At 40.1% G+C, this 12770-nt stretch overlaps 1 protein-coding gene across 1 annotated transcript; it reads left to right on the top strand.

Annotated features, from left to right (window-relative positions):
• Positions 1 to 849: 849 nt before the first annotated feature.
• or71aq2 (odorant receptor, family 71, subfamily AQ, member 2) lies at positions 850 to 1788 on the top strand (the record flags this gene model as incomplete). The annotated part of the gene is made up of 1 exon (XM_079822984.1): positions 850 to 1788. The coding sequence occupies one exon, from the start codon at positions 850 to 852 to the stop codon at positions 1786 to 1788; it is 939 nt and encodes a 312-aa protein (XP_079679110.1).
• Between the last annotated feature and the right edge of the window lie 10982 nt (positions 1789 to 12770).

The raw sequence follows: 12770 nt of genomic DNA, 5'->3' as shown, positions 1-12770 counted from the left end.
TTATATTTGATTATATTATATATAAATATTATATTTCCCTTTTCCACAGATTTCACAGCCATTATAGGGAACTTATCCATCATAGTTAGTTCATTTTGAGCTAACCCTGGATCCATTTTCCATCCCCCATATCCCATATTTCTCTTTGCTATCTACTTGTTTGGAGCTTTTTGTAATCAGACTACAAACCGTTTCTGAAAATGATTTAAATAACACATGGTTAGATGTCCAAGTGAAGACCATGCAAAAAAAATAGTTTGTGTTCAAAAATGTGCGTAATTTTAAGTACAGTGACTCTGTGTGCCTTGCTTCTGCCAGCATATCTGTCTTATAATGAATTCAATATCACTGCATTTTCCCCTTTTGGGAATCAACCTTGTATTCTGTTAAAGGAAAGGATCCAACCTTTTAAAGTGGCCAATTTAACATTTAAATAATGTTTATTATTATGTATGTTATTGCAACACATTTCTGAAGTACACAGATCTTTTCAGTGCTGGAATTAAATAGTATATGTGATATGCATGTCTGTGTAAGAATCTGTGTCATAACATTTTCAGAACAACACATGCATTTTCATATAATTTGTCTTCAGGGGTTATAATGTGTGATGTCAGTAAGATGACTATATAAGACAAAAGCGTTTCAACTTGACCTTGTAGATGACATGATACTATATAGAGTCTATTAACTGAGAGATATTAATCAAGGGTGCATGAGGTGAGTGACATACTGACAAATGTTTTAAGGCTTATGTTTTATTTCATAAAGGGTCAGTTTGGGGATTTAATTAAATGAATGTCAAAGTACTAATTTTTTATTTTTTTCCACAGATTCCACAGAGTCATAATGGAGAACTTATCCATCATAGTTAGTTTTGAGCTAACCCTGGATTCATTTTCCATCCCTTCAGGAGCAAAATATCCCATATTTCTATGTGGCATCTTTATCTACATGTTTGGTGCCTTTTGTAATTTGACCCTGTTGCTCCTCATCATTATGACACAAAGTCTCCATAAGCCAATTTACTTCATTATGTTCAGTCTTCCTCTGAATGATTTTGTTGGAATCACTTCCATGCTTCCCAAGGTTCTTTCTGACATTGTGACGGAAACCAATAATACATACTATCCCGTCTGTGTGCTCCAGGGTTTTCTGCTCCACATGTATGGGGGTGGTGTTTTGTTCATCCTGGCTGCTATGTCTTTTGATCGCTATATTGCTATTTGTATGCCTCTGCGATACAATGCTCTTATGACACCAAGGTTTGTGATGGGAATTATTGCTATTGTATGGGGCCTTGACCTTTTTTTCATTGTTTTGCTGTTTTCCTTGCATGGCAAGTATTCCAGATGCAGATCCATCGTTTTTAATGTGTTTTGTGATAATCCCTCTCTCCTTAAACTGACCTGTGACAATACCACAATTAGTAATATCATAGGCTTGTTCAACACAGCCCTGATGCAGATTATTAGTGTTTCCATTCAAGCATTTTCCTATGTGAAGATTTTGATTACCTGCTTGGTCACGAGTAGGTCTGATACAAAGAGCAAGGCCATCAACACCTGTGTTGCTCAACTGGCCATTTTCATCATATATGAGATTGTTGGAACATTCACCATCTTGTCACACAGGTTCAAAAATGTAAACGCAGATGTGCAAAAGATAATGGGGATGCTCATTTTCCTTGTGCCTCCACTTCTGAATCCAATAGTTTATGGATTGAACAGTCATGAATTACGAAATAATCTGCTAAAAATCATACGCAGGAAAATCTCTAAAATGTAAAATATCTGTAAAATGTATTTTTGTCACTGTTTTTGCCAAGAAGTCCAATAAAACTTTTTAAATATTGTTATTAGTGCAGCATTGTAAAAGTGTAGCAGGATGTGCAAACAATATGACTATTTAGGCATAATCAAAAGAAAATGCATTTAGCCTAAAATACATTTAATCCACATACATTACATTTTTCAGTTTGATGCTTTGACATTTCCTAATCTTATATATATAAAAAAAATATCTCGAATTGATTCAACTTTTATTTCATCAAAGAAAATATAATTCATGAAAAATGTATTACTCTTTTGGGGGGCCTCAGGTATAAAACTCTCTTATGTACACACTGATACGTTACCACAACTTTTCATATTTCTGAAAAGAGCATGTGTAAACGAGCATGGTAAAACAGAGCGTTAAAGCTTTAATATCTACTGGGTTTTGATTAGGTCAGATGAACATGTTAAAATAATCTGACGTAAAAATAAGACGTAGCCTACATTTTTAAAATTTGTGTCGTAATAAATATGTACATATTGGTGTCTCTGGAACCCCAGACATAAAAACAGTCCATCTCAGTCCATAAAAATCCAAATGTCATTTCATTGGATAGGCCTACTCATAACTTGACCATGAGAAGAAAGGGTACTGTTTCATGCTTTGGCCTAAATGTACAGTAAATATATTCATAAAAATGTAATATAATCTCCATATACTGTATGCATAATTGTCGATGTGATCGCAATTTGTAACACTAATTTTCAAGGCATATTCATAAATATATGTTATTAAATATGTATAAGCCTACTTAATGCTACAGTGCTTTTGATTTTGAGTTTTTTTTTGCAAGAAAAAAGCATGTTGTTTTCTACATGATAATGAAATGTAAAAACACCACAGACATAAACATAATTTTTTTATATACTACATATTTTACACAAAATATGAATTTTCATGGTCAAAGACCCAGCATGGTCTCTGCATTCCACCTCACTGCCCCACCTGTGGTCCCGCTTGCGCGATCTCGCTGGCTCATTTTGACCATCAGACTCGGCTATGCAATTCAGTTGCCCGGCATCCCCCCAAGTTCACTTCAGTGTAAGCTGCCGATACCATGTCTTGCAATCTGAGATACAGCCGGTCCATACAGCCGATATAAAGACAGGGTTTTACAGCCCTTACTTCATTGTACCCAAGAAAGGCGGTGGGCTACAGACAGGCGGTGGGTTACCGGCGTGATCAACAGGCAACGACCCATCGCTTCTCTATCCATCATCGTGTTAAAAAGCACGCCAGGAGGATAAGCCAGTCTGTGATTGGTTCCCGCAAAAGTGCAACAGAAGCAGTAGAAATTAATGTACAGGTTTCCAGACTGAGTTGCAGGGCGAAATCAAATCAGCGGCAGATCAGGCTGGGTTTACCCACTCTAACATTGTGTCATCATTTTGACTTTTTACAAAATGTAAAAATCATGACCTTGTATGTCACATTTTTTTAATGAAATATATACAAAATGTATACGAAATGTCATAATTTTGTCAAAATTATGATTTACCAAAGCATGATTTATGTGGCACCAGGGCCGTGCAGAGAGTTCTTCAGGGGCAGGGGCTCAAATGTAAAAAAGGGGCAATATATATATCCTTATGCTCATCAAGCCTGCATTTATTTAATCAAAAATACAGAAAAAAAAGTAGCCTAATATTGTGAAATATTATTACATTATGTTCTTTTTAACTTTTTATTAATCCAACAATCTTGAAAAGAGTATCACAGTTCCCTTTCAGTCGGTCACTACGACGTATGTCGGTATTACCGACGAATTGGGATCACTTTAGAGAGCCCCTATCAGCTTCGAGATTTAGAGAACAGGCCAATGGGCCATTGGCATGCGAGATTTGCATCTCGCGCTCCGCCCCGCGCCGCGGGTATAAACAGGAAGCGAGAGCATCGCACTGACGTCATTCACTTCGGAGCCGAACGGCGTTGATGAAGCAAGCCTGCTTTTCTAAAAGAAAGCCTATCTGCAAGAGAGATGCTCCAGAGAACGAGAAGGACGCTCTGTGTTGGCGAAAAGGCACAATCAGTGCGACCGCATGTTCACCGCTGCATCAGCATAACAAACTGCTGTTCTCACAGCAACTGTCGGTTTGGTGAGGGCGTTTGTTTCAGTGAGTGCACCACAGGACTGCACTTACCACCTGTGTGTTGCCGCGGTCTTCCCCTGGGTGCTTCAGCACTGTTTAAAGAGCGTTTCCTCACAAAAGAGCAACACGGGTGTGACACTGCGTCTTTTTCAAGACGTCATTCCACTCGTGCGTTTCTGGATGCGGTTGTTTCCTGTCCTGACGGCCACGATCCCTCTCGCATAAACATGTTGAGACTGTGTTCGTGGGTGATCCGTGTTCTCTCAGGGGAACGGGATCACGTCGACGCGCTGGTCATCTCGCCTTCCGCGTGAGGGTTTGAGTGTTTGAGTGTTCAGCGCGCCGTGTGCCGTCTAGCTGCCGAGTGACAGCGCAGGGTTGCCACGGCAGCTCAGCGCGCGTCACTCGGCGGCTACGCATGTTGAGACTGTTTGTGGGTGGTCTATGCTCTCTAATGAGAGCATAGCCACGTCGGCGTGCTGTTCGTCTTGCCTTTTTCATAAGGGCTTGAGTGTTCAGCGCGCCGTGTGCCGTCTCACGGCCACGCCCACTGTCTCACATGTCTGCTGGTAGCTTACAGATGGGATTGCTGGTCCTAAAAAAATAAAAAAATAAATAAAAATAAAAAAAAGGACCTAGCGTTTCGTTTGGGGCTCTAGCAGAGGACAGATGTCAATCGCTGCATCGGAGAGAGGGCTGTTATGTGTTGAAAATGAAGATGATGCTGAGATTCCCACTATAATAGTGGGCGCTCGTGCTGAATCCGATTCATACTCGACAGCCATGCTTTCCCGGGTGGCTGAGGCATAGTGCAACGCATAAATTGCCTTGCCTGCCCCTTGCCTTTCCTGGATGTGCGTTGGAAGGCTTTTGCATTATGGAACTATTGGTGCCAAAATATGGAACACCAATAGGGCCATAATCTGTATAAAGTTTTCCTCTCTCTCACTACCCTCATCGGTGGGGTGGCAGTGCCACTGGCAGGCCACCTCCGCCCTGCTTAGGGCATGAGGGTAGTTCTCAGCCGAGGTTGAGCTGCGCACAGCGCTGGCCCTTGGCTAGACAATGTCCAGAAACACCATTGACCCGGATTTGGTTCGGGACTGTTCTTCCCCCGGAGGAGGGCCGGGTAAAAACCATTAGTAATTCTGTTCCGCCACTGGGGTTAAAAACAGCCAGTGGTACCCAAAAAAAAAAAAAAAAATATATATATATATATATATATAAAAAAAAGAAAAGAAAAAAAAGAGAAGAACAGTTCCAATATCTCTGGGTCTCGGGAGTTCAGGAATGGCAGCGTGTGACGCTACAAGCCTCGCCGCCCTCATTCCCCTCCCCACAAGAGGGCGAGAATGGCAGTGTGTGACGCTACAAGCCTCGCCACTCTCATTCCCCTCTTTTCAGCGGTGTGTGGACGACAGTGCGCGACGCTATGCCTCGCCGCTCTTGTTCCCCGCTGAGGAAGGAGGTGAGGCAGACCATGTGCAACGCCACAAAGCCTTGCCACGCTCAGCCCCCCCTTCATTTGGAGAGCGCGCTGGGCGGTGTACAACGCTCCCATGCCTTGTCAGCCTCTGGTGCCTCTCCAAATCGCCAGCAGGGGGTGCCGGCTGTGGGAACGCACTCAAGCGGCCTTCCCACACTCGCGCACCCCCTCAGCGGATGCAGGTCGTGTGTCAGACCCAGACCCCTACACGGACCACTCCCATGTCGTCCTGGGGTCCCTGCATTCCGCCTCGCTGCCCTGCTGCGGGTACGTCTGTGGTACCGATGACCCCGCTTGTTCGGTCTCTGGGGGCCTGGCTAGCGCTCCCCAGCCCGTCTCGCTGGGTCATCTGTACCATCAGACTCGGCTTGCGATTCAGTTCGCCCGGCGTCCGCCCAAGTTCGGGGGCGTTCACTTCACGTCTATTGCGTGGGTGGATGCCCCCGTGCTTCAGGCGGAGATCGCTGTCCTACTGGCGAAGGACGCGATAAAGCCGGTCCCTCCAGCCGATATGAAGTCCGGGTTCTACAGCCCGTACTTCATTGTACCCAAGAAAGGCGGATAGAAAGAATAAATTATTATTATAAAACCCTGTACATGGACCCACTTTATATTAGGTGGCCTTAACTACTATGTAATAACATTTTAATTAATCATTTGATACATTGCACTTAATGTGTACATACATGTTTTACATTGTACTTACATTTTAAAAAATACCTGCATGTAATTACATCTGTAATTAATTTCTGTAGTTACATTTGTAATTACGCAGTTGACACTTCCCTTACACCTAACCCTACCCTTAAACTTACCCATGCCACCACACCTGTCCCTAACTCAATCCGTATCCCACCTCAATATCAGCAAAGGTGTTTTGCAATACAATTTGAACACAGTAAGTACATTGTACTTATTTTTTGATGTAAGTACATAGTAGGGGAGAGCGGGGCACAACCTAACGCTTTTTAATTTTTTCCCACATTAATTGCACACATGTCTAGTACAATTATGTGGTTTTGTTTCATTAATACAGTGTATGCTTTTTTCTTGATTGACCCCGAAAGAATGGAAGTGAAATGTGACAACATGCCCCATAGGTGGGTACATTGTAACATGTGGTGGGGCACAATGTAACATGACCAAATAACAGCATAAAATGTTCTCTGATATAATCAAAAAAATATCTAAGACAAACTAAAATATTTTGTCAACAAAATACAACTATTCAATTTTTTTAATAAAAGTAAAAGTAAAAATAATATCAAAAATAAATATTTTTGATTTTGACTACAAACATCGCTAAATACAGCTATACAGCATAGTTCAAAACATAATAATAATGAATAATTTCTGAACATTAACTCTCAGTCATTATTCACCCTTTTCTCATGGTTTCTCAAAAGAATTCATAAAAGTATAGAATATAATGGCATATTTCTAATAGGGGCTCATTGTAACGCAGTGTTACAACGCACCACATCTGCGCAACTGGGATTTAAATCGCGGCTCGTGTCTTCATGGTTAGATCAGCATTAAAGAACCATCTCAACTGTTAAATAACAGATATAAGATTACAATAATATTGGATTTGTATTATTTTAAATAAACACAAAAAACAGAGATGAAAACTAAACTTAAGTAAGAAATGTACTTTTCCTATGGTTAAATACATGTTCAGTAATATCTTCCATTGATTTTTTAATTTTGGCGCTATTTTTTCCTCTAAATAATGTTGATATGACAACTAGTAAATACACTTGTCATTCTGGCATGTGTCAAAAGGGTTAAAATATGCGTGTTACAACTAACCCCGCGTTAGGTTGTGTGTCCCGCGCTCCCCTAGTTAAGGCCACCTAATATAAAGTGGGGCCCTGTACATTAATGTACACTATTGTAATGTTGCTGTGGGACAATGTGAGAGACACTTATCAAATCCAATACATTATTGTAAATATTATCAGTAGATCTACTATAGTCTAAATATTATCAGTACTATACTACTCCTTTGGTAGTGGAGCTCACGTTATCACCTGGGTTTATAGCCACTAATTTTGTGGCGGCATGTGATGATGTGAGGCTTCATTAGATTTGAATTACTTGCCACCGACGTGGAGAGACTCTTTCTTCCTGAGCATGAGTTGCACGTCACATAAACATTCTTACCTTTCACCTCAACGAGGGAAAAGTAGTGCTTATACTTCCAGTTTGCGAAAGCTACCGTTGAAGTCGTTGGACTTGCCATAGCTCTGACTCCTCCTGGTCGTTGGTGTGTGTGACTGTGCATATGCGTGTGCGTGTGTGTCATAGGTGTGTGTATGAACTCAACCTATCAACCTCAACCTTGTCTCCCACCCACTAATCATCATCAGTTATGTGTACCACCCCACCCACCCCACCCACCCCCCAACACGCATGGCATGCACGCACACACACTCAAATTGCTCAAGAAGTTAATGCTGGTTCTGATAGGAAGGTGTCAGAATACACAGTGCATCGTGGTTTGTTGCGTATGGGGCTGCATAGCCACAGACCAGTCAGGGTACCCATGCTGACCCCTGTCCACCGCCAAAAGTGCCAACAGTGAGCATCAGAACTGGACCACAGAGCAATGGAAGAAGGTGGCCTGGTCTGATGAATCACACTTTCTTTTACATCACGTGGATGGCCGGATGCGTGTGCATCACATACCTGGGAACAAATGGCACCAGGATTCACTCTGGGAACAAGGTAAGCCCGGCAGAGGCAGTGTGATGCTTGAGAACGGGGCGAGGACAGTGAGAACGGGGCGAGGCTGGTGGGGAGTGATAATGTATCTGAACAAGATGTCCAGGATACCCCGGCAAAAAAATAGGCCCACGACATTAAAGATTAGCGTTGGGAACCGAGAACCGGTTCTTATGCAGAACCGATACTGATTTTTGAAAAATACCAGAACCGCGCGGAATTCCTAAGTTTCGGTTCCGAAAACGGTTCTGGTGCAATGTGTGTGCGAAGCGCTGAGATTGTATCCTTTAATAGCGAGCGACAGCTGGTTCAGCACTGAAAGCCCTCGCGCTACACATTCACGGTTTTGCGTCAGATATTTTCGCATGGTGAAGAGAAAGTCACAAGTATGGATTCATTTCCAAAGAATGAATGACGATGAAGCAAAATGTATCGCATGTGAAAAGTTAATAATATGCAAAGGAGGCTGCACTAGCAATTTGACAAAAAATTTGTTACAGCACAGAATTAACCTCAAACATGCAATGTTTTCAACTGTTTAAGGAAGACTGCTGCACCTTGCACGTCCTCATTGCCAGGTAGGAATTCATACACGGGTAAATATGTTATTTCAGTAGTAATAAACTATGCACTATCAATATATATATATATAGAGAGAGAGAGTAATGCTGAATTACCATTTATTATTTACAAGTTCGCTGAATAACTGAATTACTATTAAATTAATATACAACTAATTAATAAATATAATTTATAACTTGGTTTTATTCAGAGACAGAGAGAAAATGTAATAAGACAATTTCAGAGGTGTTCATTTGAACATATTTAATTTTAATGTCCATACATTTTTTTGTTGTTGTTGCAAGAATGGCTTAATTAAAACTGTAATATATCTTCAATACAGGACTTTTTTTTGACATTGCCAACCTGTAAATTAATTTGAGAGCAAGTAATAAACACAAAAAGGACTGTATGAGTTGCGTATTGTACCTTTTTCCTTTACCACTATTTGTTTAATAATTTTAATGGAACCGGAATCGGAACCGGAATCGTTAGGCAGAACTGGAACCAGAACCGGAACCGGAAAATTTCTCACGATTCCCAACCCTATTAAAGATCCATTGGTACCATGGGTAATTTTTATCCCTGTTTGTACCAAACTCATCTGGTGGGTTTGCTGCCAAAAAGCCCTATAGTTATAGTTTCATCTGACCACAGAACCAGGTCCCTTTTGAATTTCCAGTCGTGTCTGAAAACTGAATATGCTGGAGTTTGTGTCAGTGAACGGAGAGAGGACCCAAATGCAAAGGTGCAGAACAGAAATGTTTATTCAGTCACAAAAGGAACTTAGGCAGACTGCCGATCACAGGAAATGGTGATGCAGATCTGGAGCATAACACAGGCATCAAACAATAGAGACAGTCCTTAGAAACAGGCCGATGTCTGTGCTCGCAGCGGGAAGGCAGTGGCAAGCGAAACAGCCCCAGTCAAAGCTCTCTGCACCACAAACAGCATCCAGATGGTTACTCATGTACAGCAGGAGACTGGACAGAAAAACAGGTGAGACACAACACGACAACACAGGTCGATCCGAACAGACTAGACGTGGCAAACGAGAGACGTGAACTAGATTGAGAAGCATACAATAATAATCTGGCAAAGAAGCCATAAACAGGAGGCATTAAATAGCCAGAAAGATGAATACTGAAAAAGATTCCTGAAAAGAGAACAGAGGCGGCTGATACCCCAGACAACAGAAAAACGGAGACAACCCGGTAGATGACTATGGGAACGCATTGTGAGCATATTCTGCCCATGTAAGCTGCTCACTCCAAGACGACAGACCTTGGGGGCCCCCAACCAAGAGCACATGAAATAACTTTTTGCTGCATGCTGTTTTATGATGCTTGAAATCGCGAAATTACTTTCAAACAATTATTAAATAAACTGCAAAATGTTACGTTTTCTAATATATGCACGGATTGATTCTGACAGCACTGCACGAGCTCGCAACGCCATCGGCCAGGGTTCAAAGTCCAAAGTGCGAGAAAATTGCCGCTAAAACGTAGGCTACTCGCCAGTTGCCCGGTAACCTTTTTATCAATGGATGGATTTGAGAATGTGCTATGGTTTAGTGCGAATATCTTGTCTGACGTGCTGCATGTTTTGGACGAACTAGCTGTAGCATAGCTTCCAGTTTCTCAGTAAATATTTTTCTGCAAGTGGTATATCGTCCCCTTGGAATTATAAGTTGTGTAGCCTACACTGTAAAAAAAATTGGGGGGAAAAATTGTGTAAATTGATCATTACATATTGGCCCAATAAATGACTTCCAAATAATTATCGCCATGCAAAAAGATGCATTGTACTAATCATAGCTTAAGGTCTTCACTAAAAATTTAAATTGTATATTCACCGAACATATTTAATTGTGCTCAGTCAATCTATGAAGTCGAAGTGAAAAATCCATGTTGGCTGAACAAGTCCTCCGTCCGAAAAACGGTATACGCATGCGCAAAATGCACTTGAAAAAAACCGTTTGTGTGGAGATTTCAAACGCGGAGACGCGGGAGCGGCAGCGCGAGCGGAGCCGAACCAGCAGGTGCTGAAGACCGAGACACATTCCCGAGAGAATAGAGAGATATTCATCTCACAAAGACTTTGGTGAGTATTTAGCACTGAAATTATTCTCCAGAGTTTTGCTTTATGACCGGGTATGAAGTTTAAAAGACATTTTGTAGAATCACGAGTTCATGCATTCATTGTTTTCATGAGTGTGTTCTCGTTTACCACATAATTATCTAATGGTAGCCTGTAGCCAATAGTTTTATTTTCCTCATGTCTTATATGTCTAAAACAATAGGTAATAAGGAAATTAAGTCATTTGTGTGATATGTGCGGCATGCGACTGTTGAACACGGTGCGTTTGGCGTCGGCCTCTTTCAGGGCTTTATTGCCTTTTAATATCAAACACGTCAAGCTCGTGATTTTCTTCTGTCCATTTATTCGTCTCATCCTCATTATATAATGAAGAAACTTCTGTTCTGTCTCTTGCCAGATGTGATGCAGGGGAGCTTTGTCATTAATGTTAGTTTTTATTTTTATTTGCAGGTTTTTAGCTTGCCGTGCCGTGTTTTCTTCACCACAACAAGACATCATGTTATGCAGAAGACTTCTTGAATGTATTCAGAGTTTTTCCTTATTGAAAATAAGGTATTTTCACCCAAATATCCTGTGTTGGAATTTACTTGTTAATAAAGTAATGTGATAAAATGTCAACCCTGTTGTCTGTTTCTGTATTTTGCTTAATATATTTATGTTTTTAGTCATTTTTGTCTTTTGGACAGTGAGAAATAAACAATTGTTACTACAATTTAAAATATTTAATTGGACCAACCACACAGTTTCGCTGTAAAACATTTCTCCAATTCAAAAATTTCTAGTGACTGATCACATCTAAATTTTTCAATTTGGCCAACTAAAAAATTTAGATGTGATCGGTCACTAGAAAATTTTTAATTGGAGAGGTCTGACATTTTTTACAGTGTTGGTAAATTAAATTGTTCCATTAGCTCAACATATTTCTAATTGAGCCCATTTTAACAGGCTGTTGCCACAATGGATAAAATTCAATTCACAGAAATTCAATTTGGCTAATTGAAAATTTTAGATGTGACCAGTCACTAGAAAATTTTGAGTTGGGAAGATTATAAATTTTTTCCATTGGCTCAACATATTATTTCCAATTGAGCCCATGTTAACAGGCTCTTGCCACAATTGATAAAATTACATTTACAGAATTTCACTTGGGCCAATTGAAAACTTTAGATGTAAACAGTCACTAGAAAATTTTGAGTTGGGAAGATTATAACTTTTTTACAGTGTACATTTTGGAAGTTTTTATTTAGAAAATAAAAAAGGTTCTTTCTACACAGTTGAATGGAATGCAAAAAATTAAAATGTATTTCCGCCAAAATAAAAGCTCTGTTTAATGTTTGAAAGAAATCAACATTTCTTGTTTTTAAAAGTCTCTTCCATGGCAAAAATAAAAATAATAATAAAGTAAAACAGCTGTTTTCTATGTAGTAAAGTATATAGTAATAGAATATATAGTAAAGTGCAATTTATTACTTTGATCAAAGCTGAATTTATCATCATTACTCCAGTCTTCAGTGTCACATGACCCTTCACAAATCATATGAGGATTTCAAACAACATTGTTGAGCACAAAATGCTCAACAAACATTTATGATTATCAGTGTTGAAAACAGTTGTGTACAATGTTTATAGGATTTTTTGAAAGCTTTCTATTTCAGAGAAATACTGTTCTTTTGAACCTTCTATTCATCAAAGAATACTGGGGAAAAGTGAGCATATTCAGCATAAGAGACTACTTTTAAAAAAAGTACATTTCCCAGTCTGAACTGTAGTATTGTAAGTTCCCTTCTGTTTTATCGAATGACACTATGGGGAACGCTTGCGTGATGAAGTCATGAAGCACATATGAAATCAGTCCAATAGCAGTGTTGGGGATAACGAGTTACAAAATAACGGATTACAGTAAAGATATTACTTTTTTGGGTAACGAAGTAAAGTAACGCATTACACTAAAAATATTGGTAACTACACTA

This window comes from Gobio gobio, assembly GCF_949357685.1.
Source record: "Gobio gobio genome assembly, chromosome: 8".
In the NCBI taxonomy this organism is placed as follows: Eukaryota; Metazoa; Chordata; class Actinopteri; order Cypriniformes; family Gobionidae; genus Gobio; species Gobio gobio.
The sequence above is the reverse complement of the archived record's forward strand: the minus strand, read 5'-3'. Positions and strand labels throughout refer to the sequence as shown.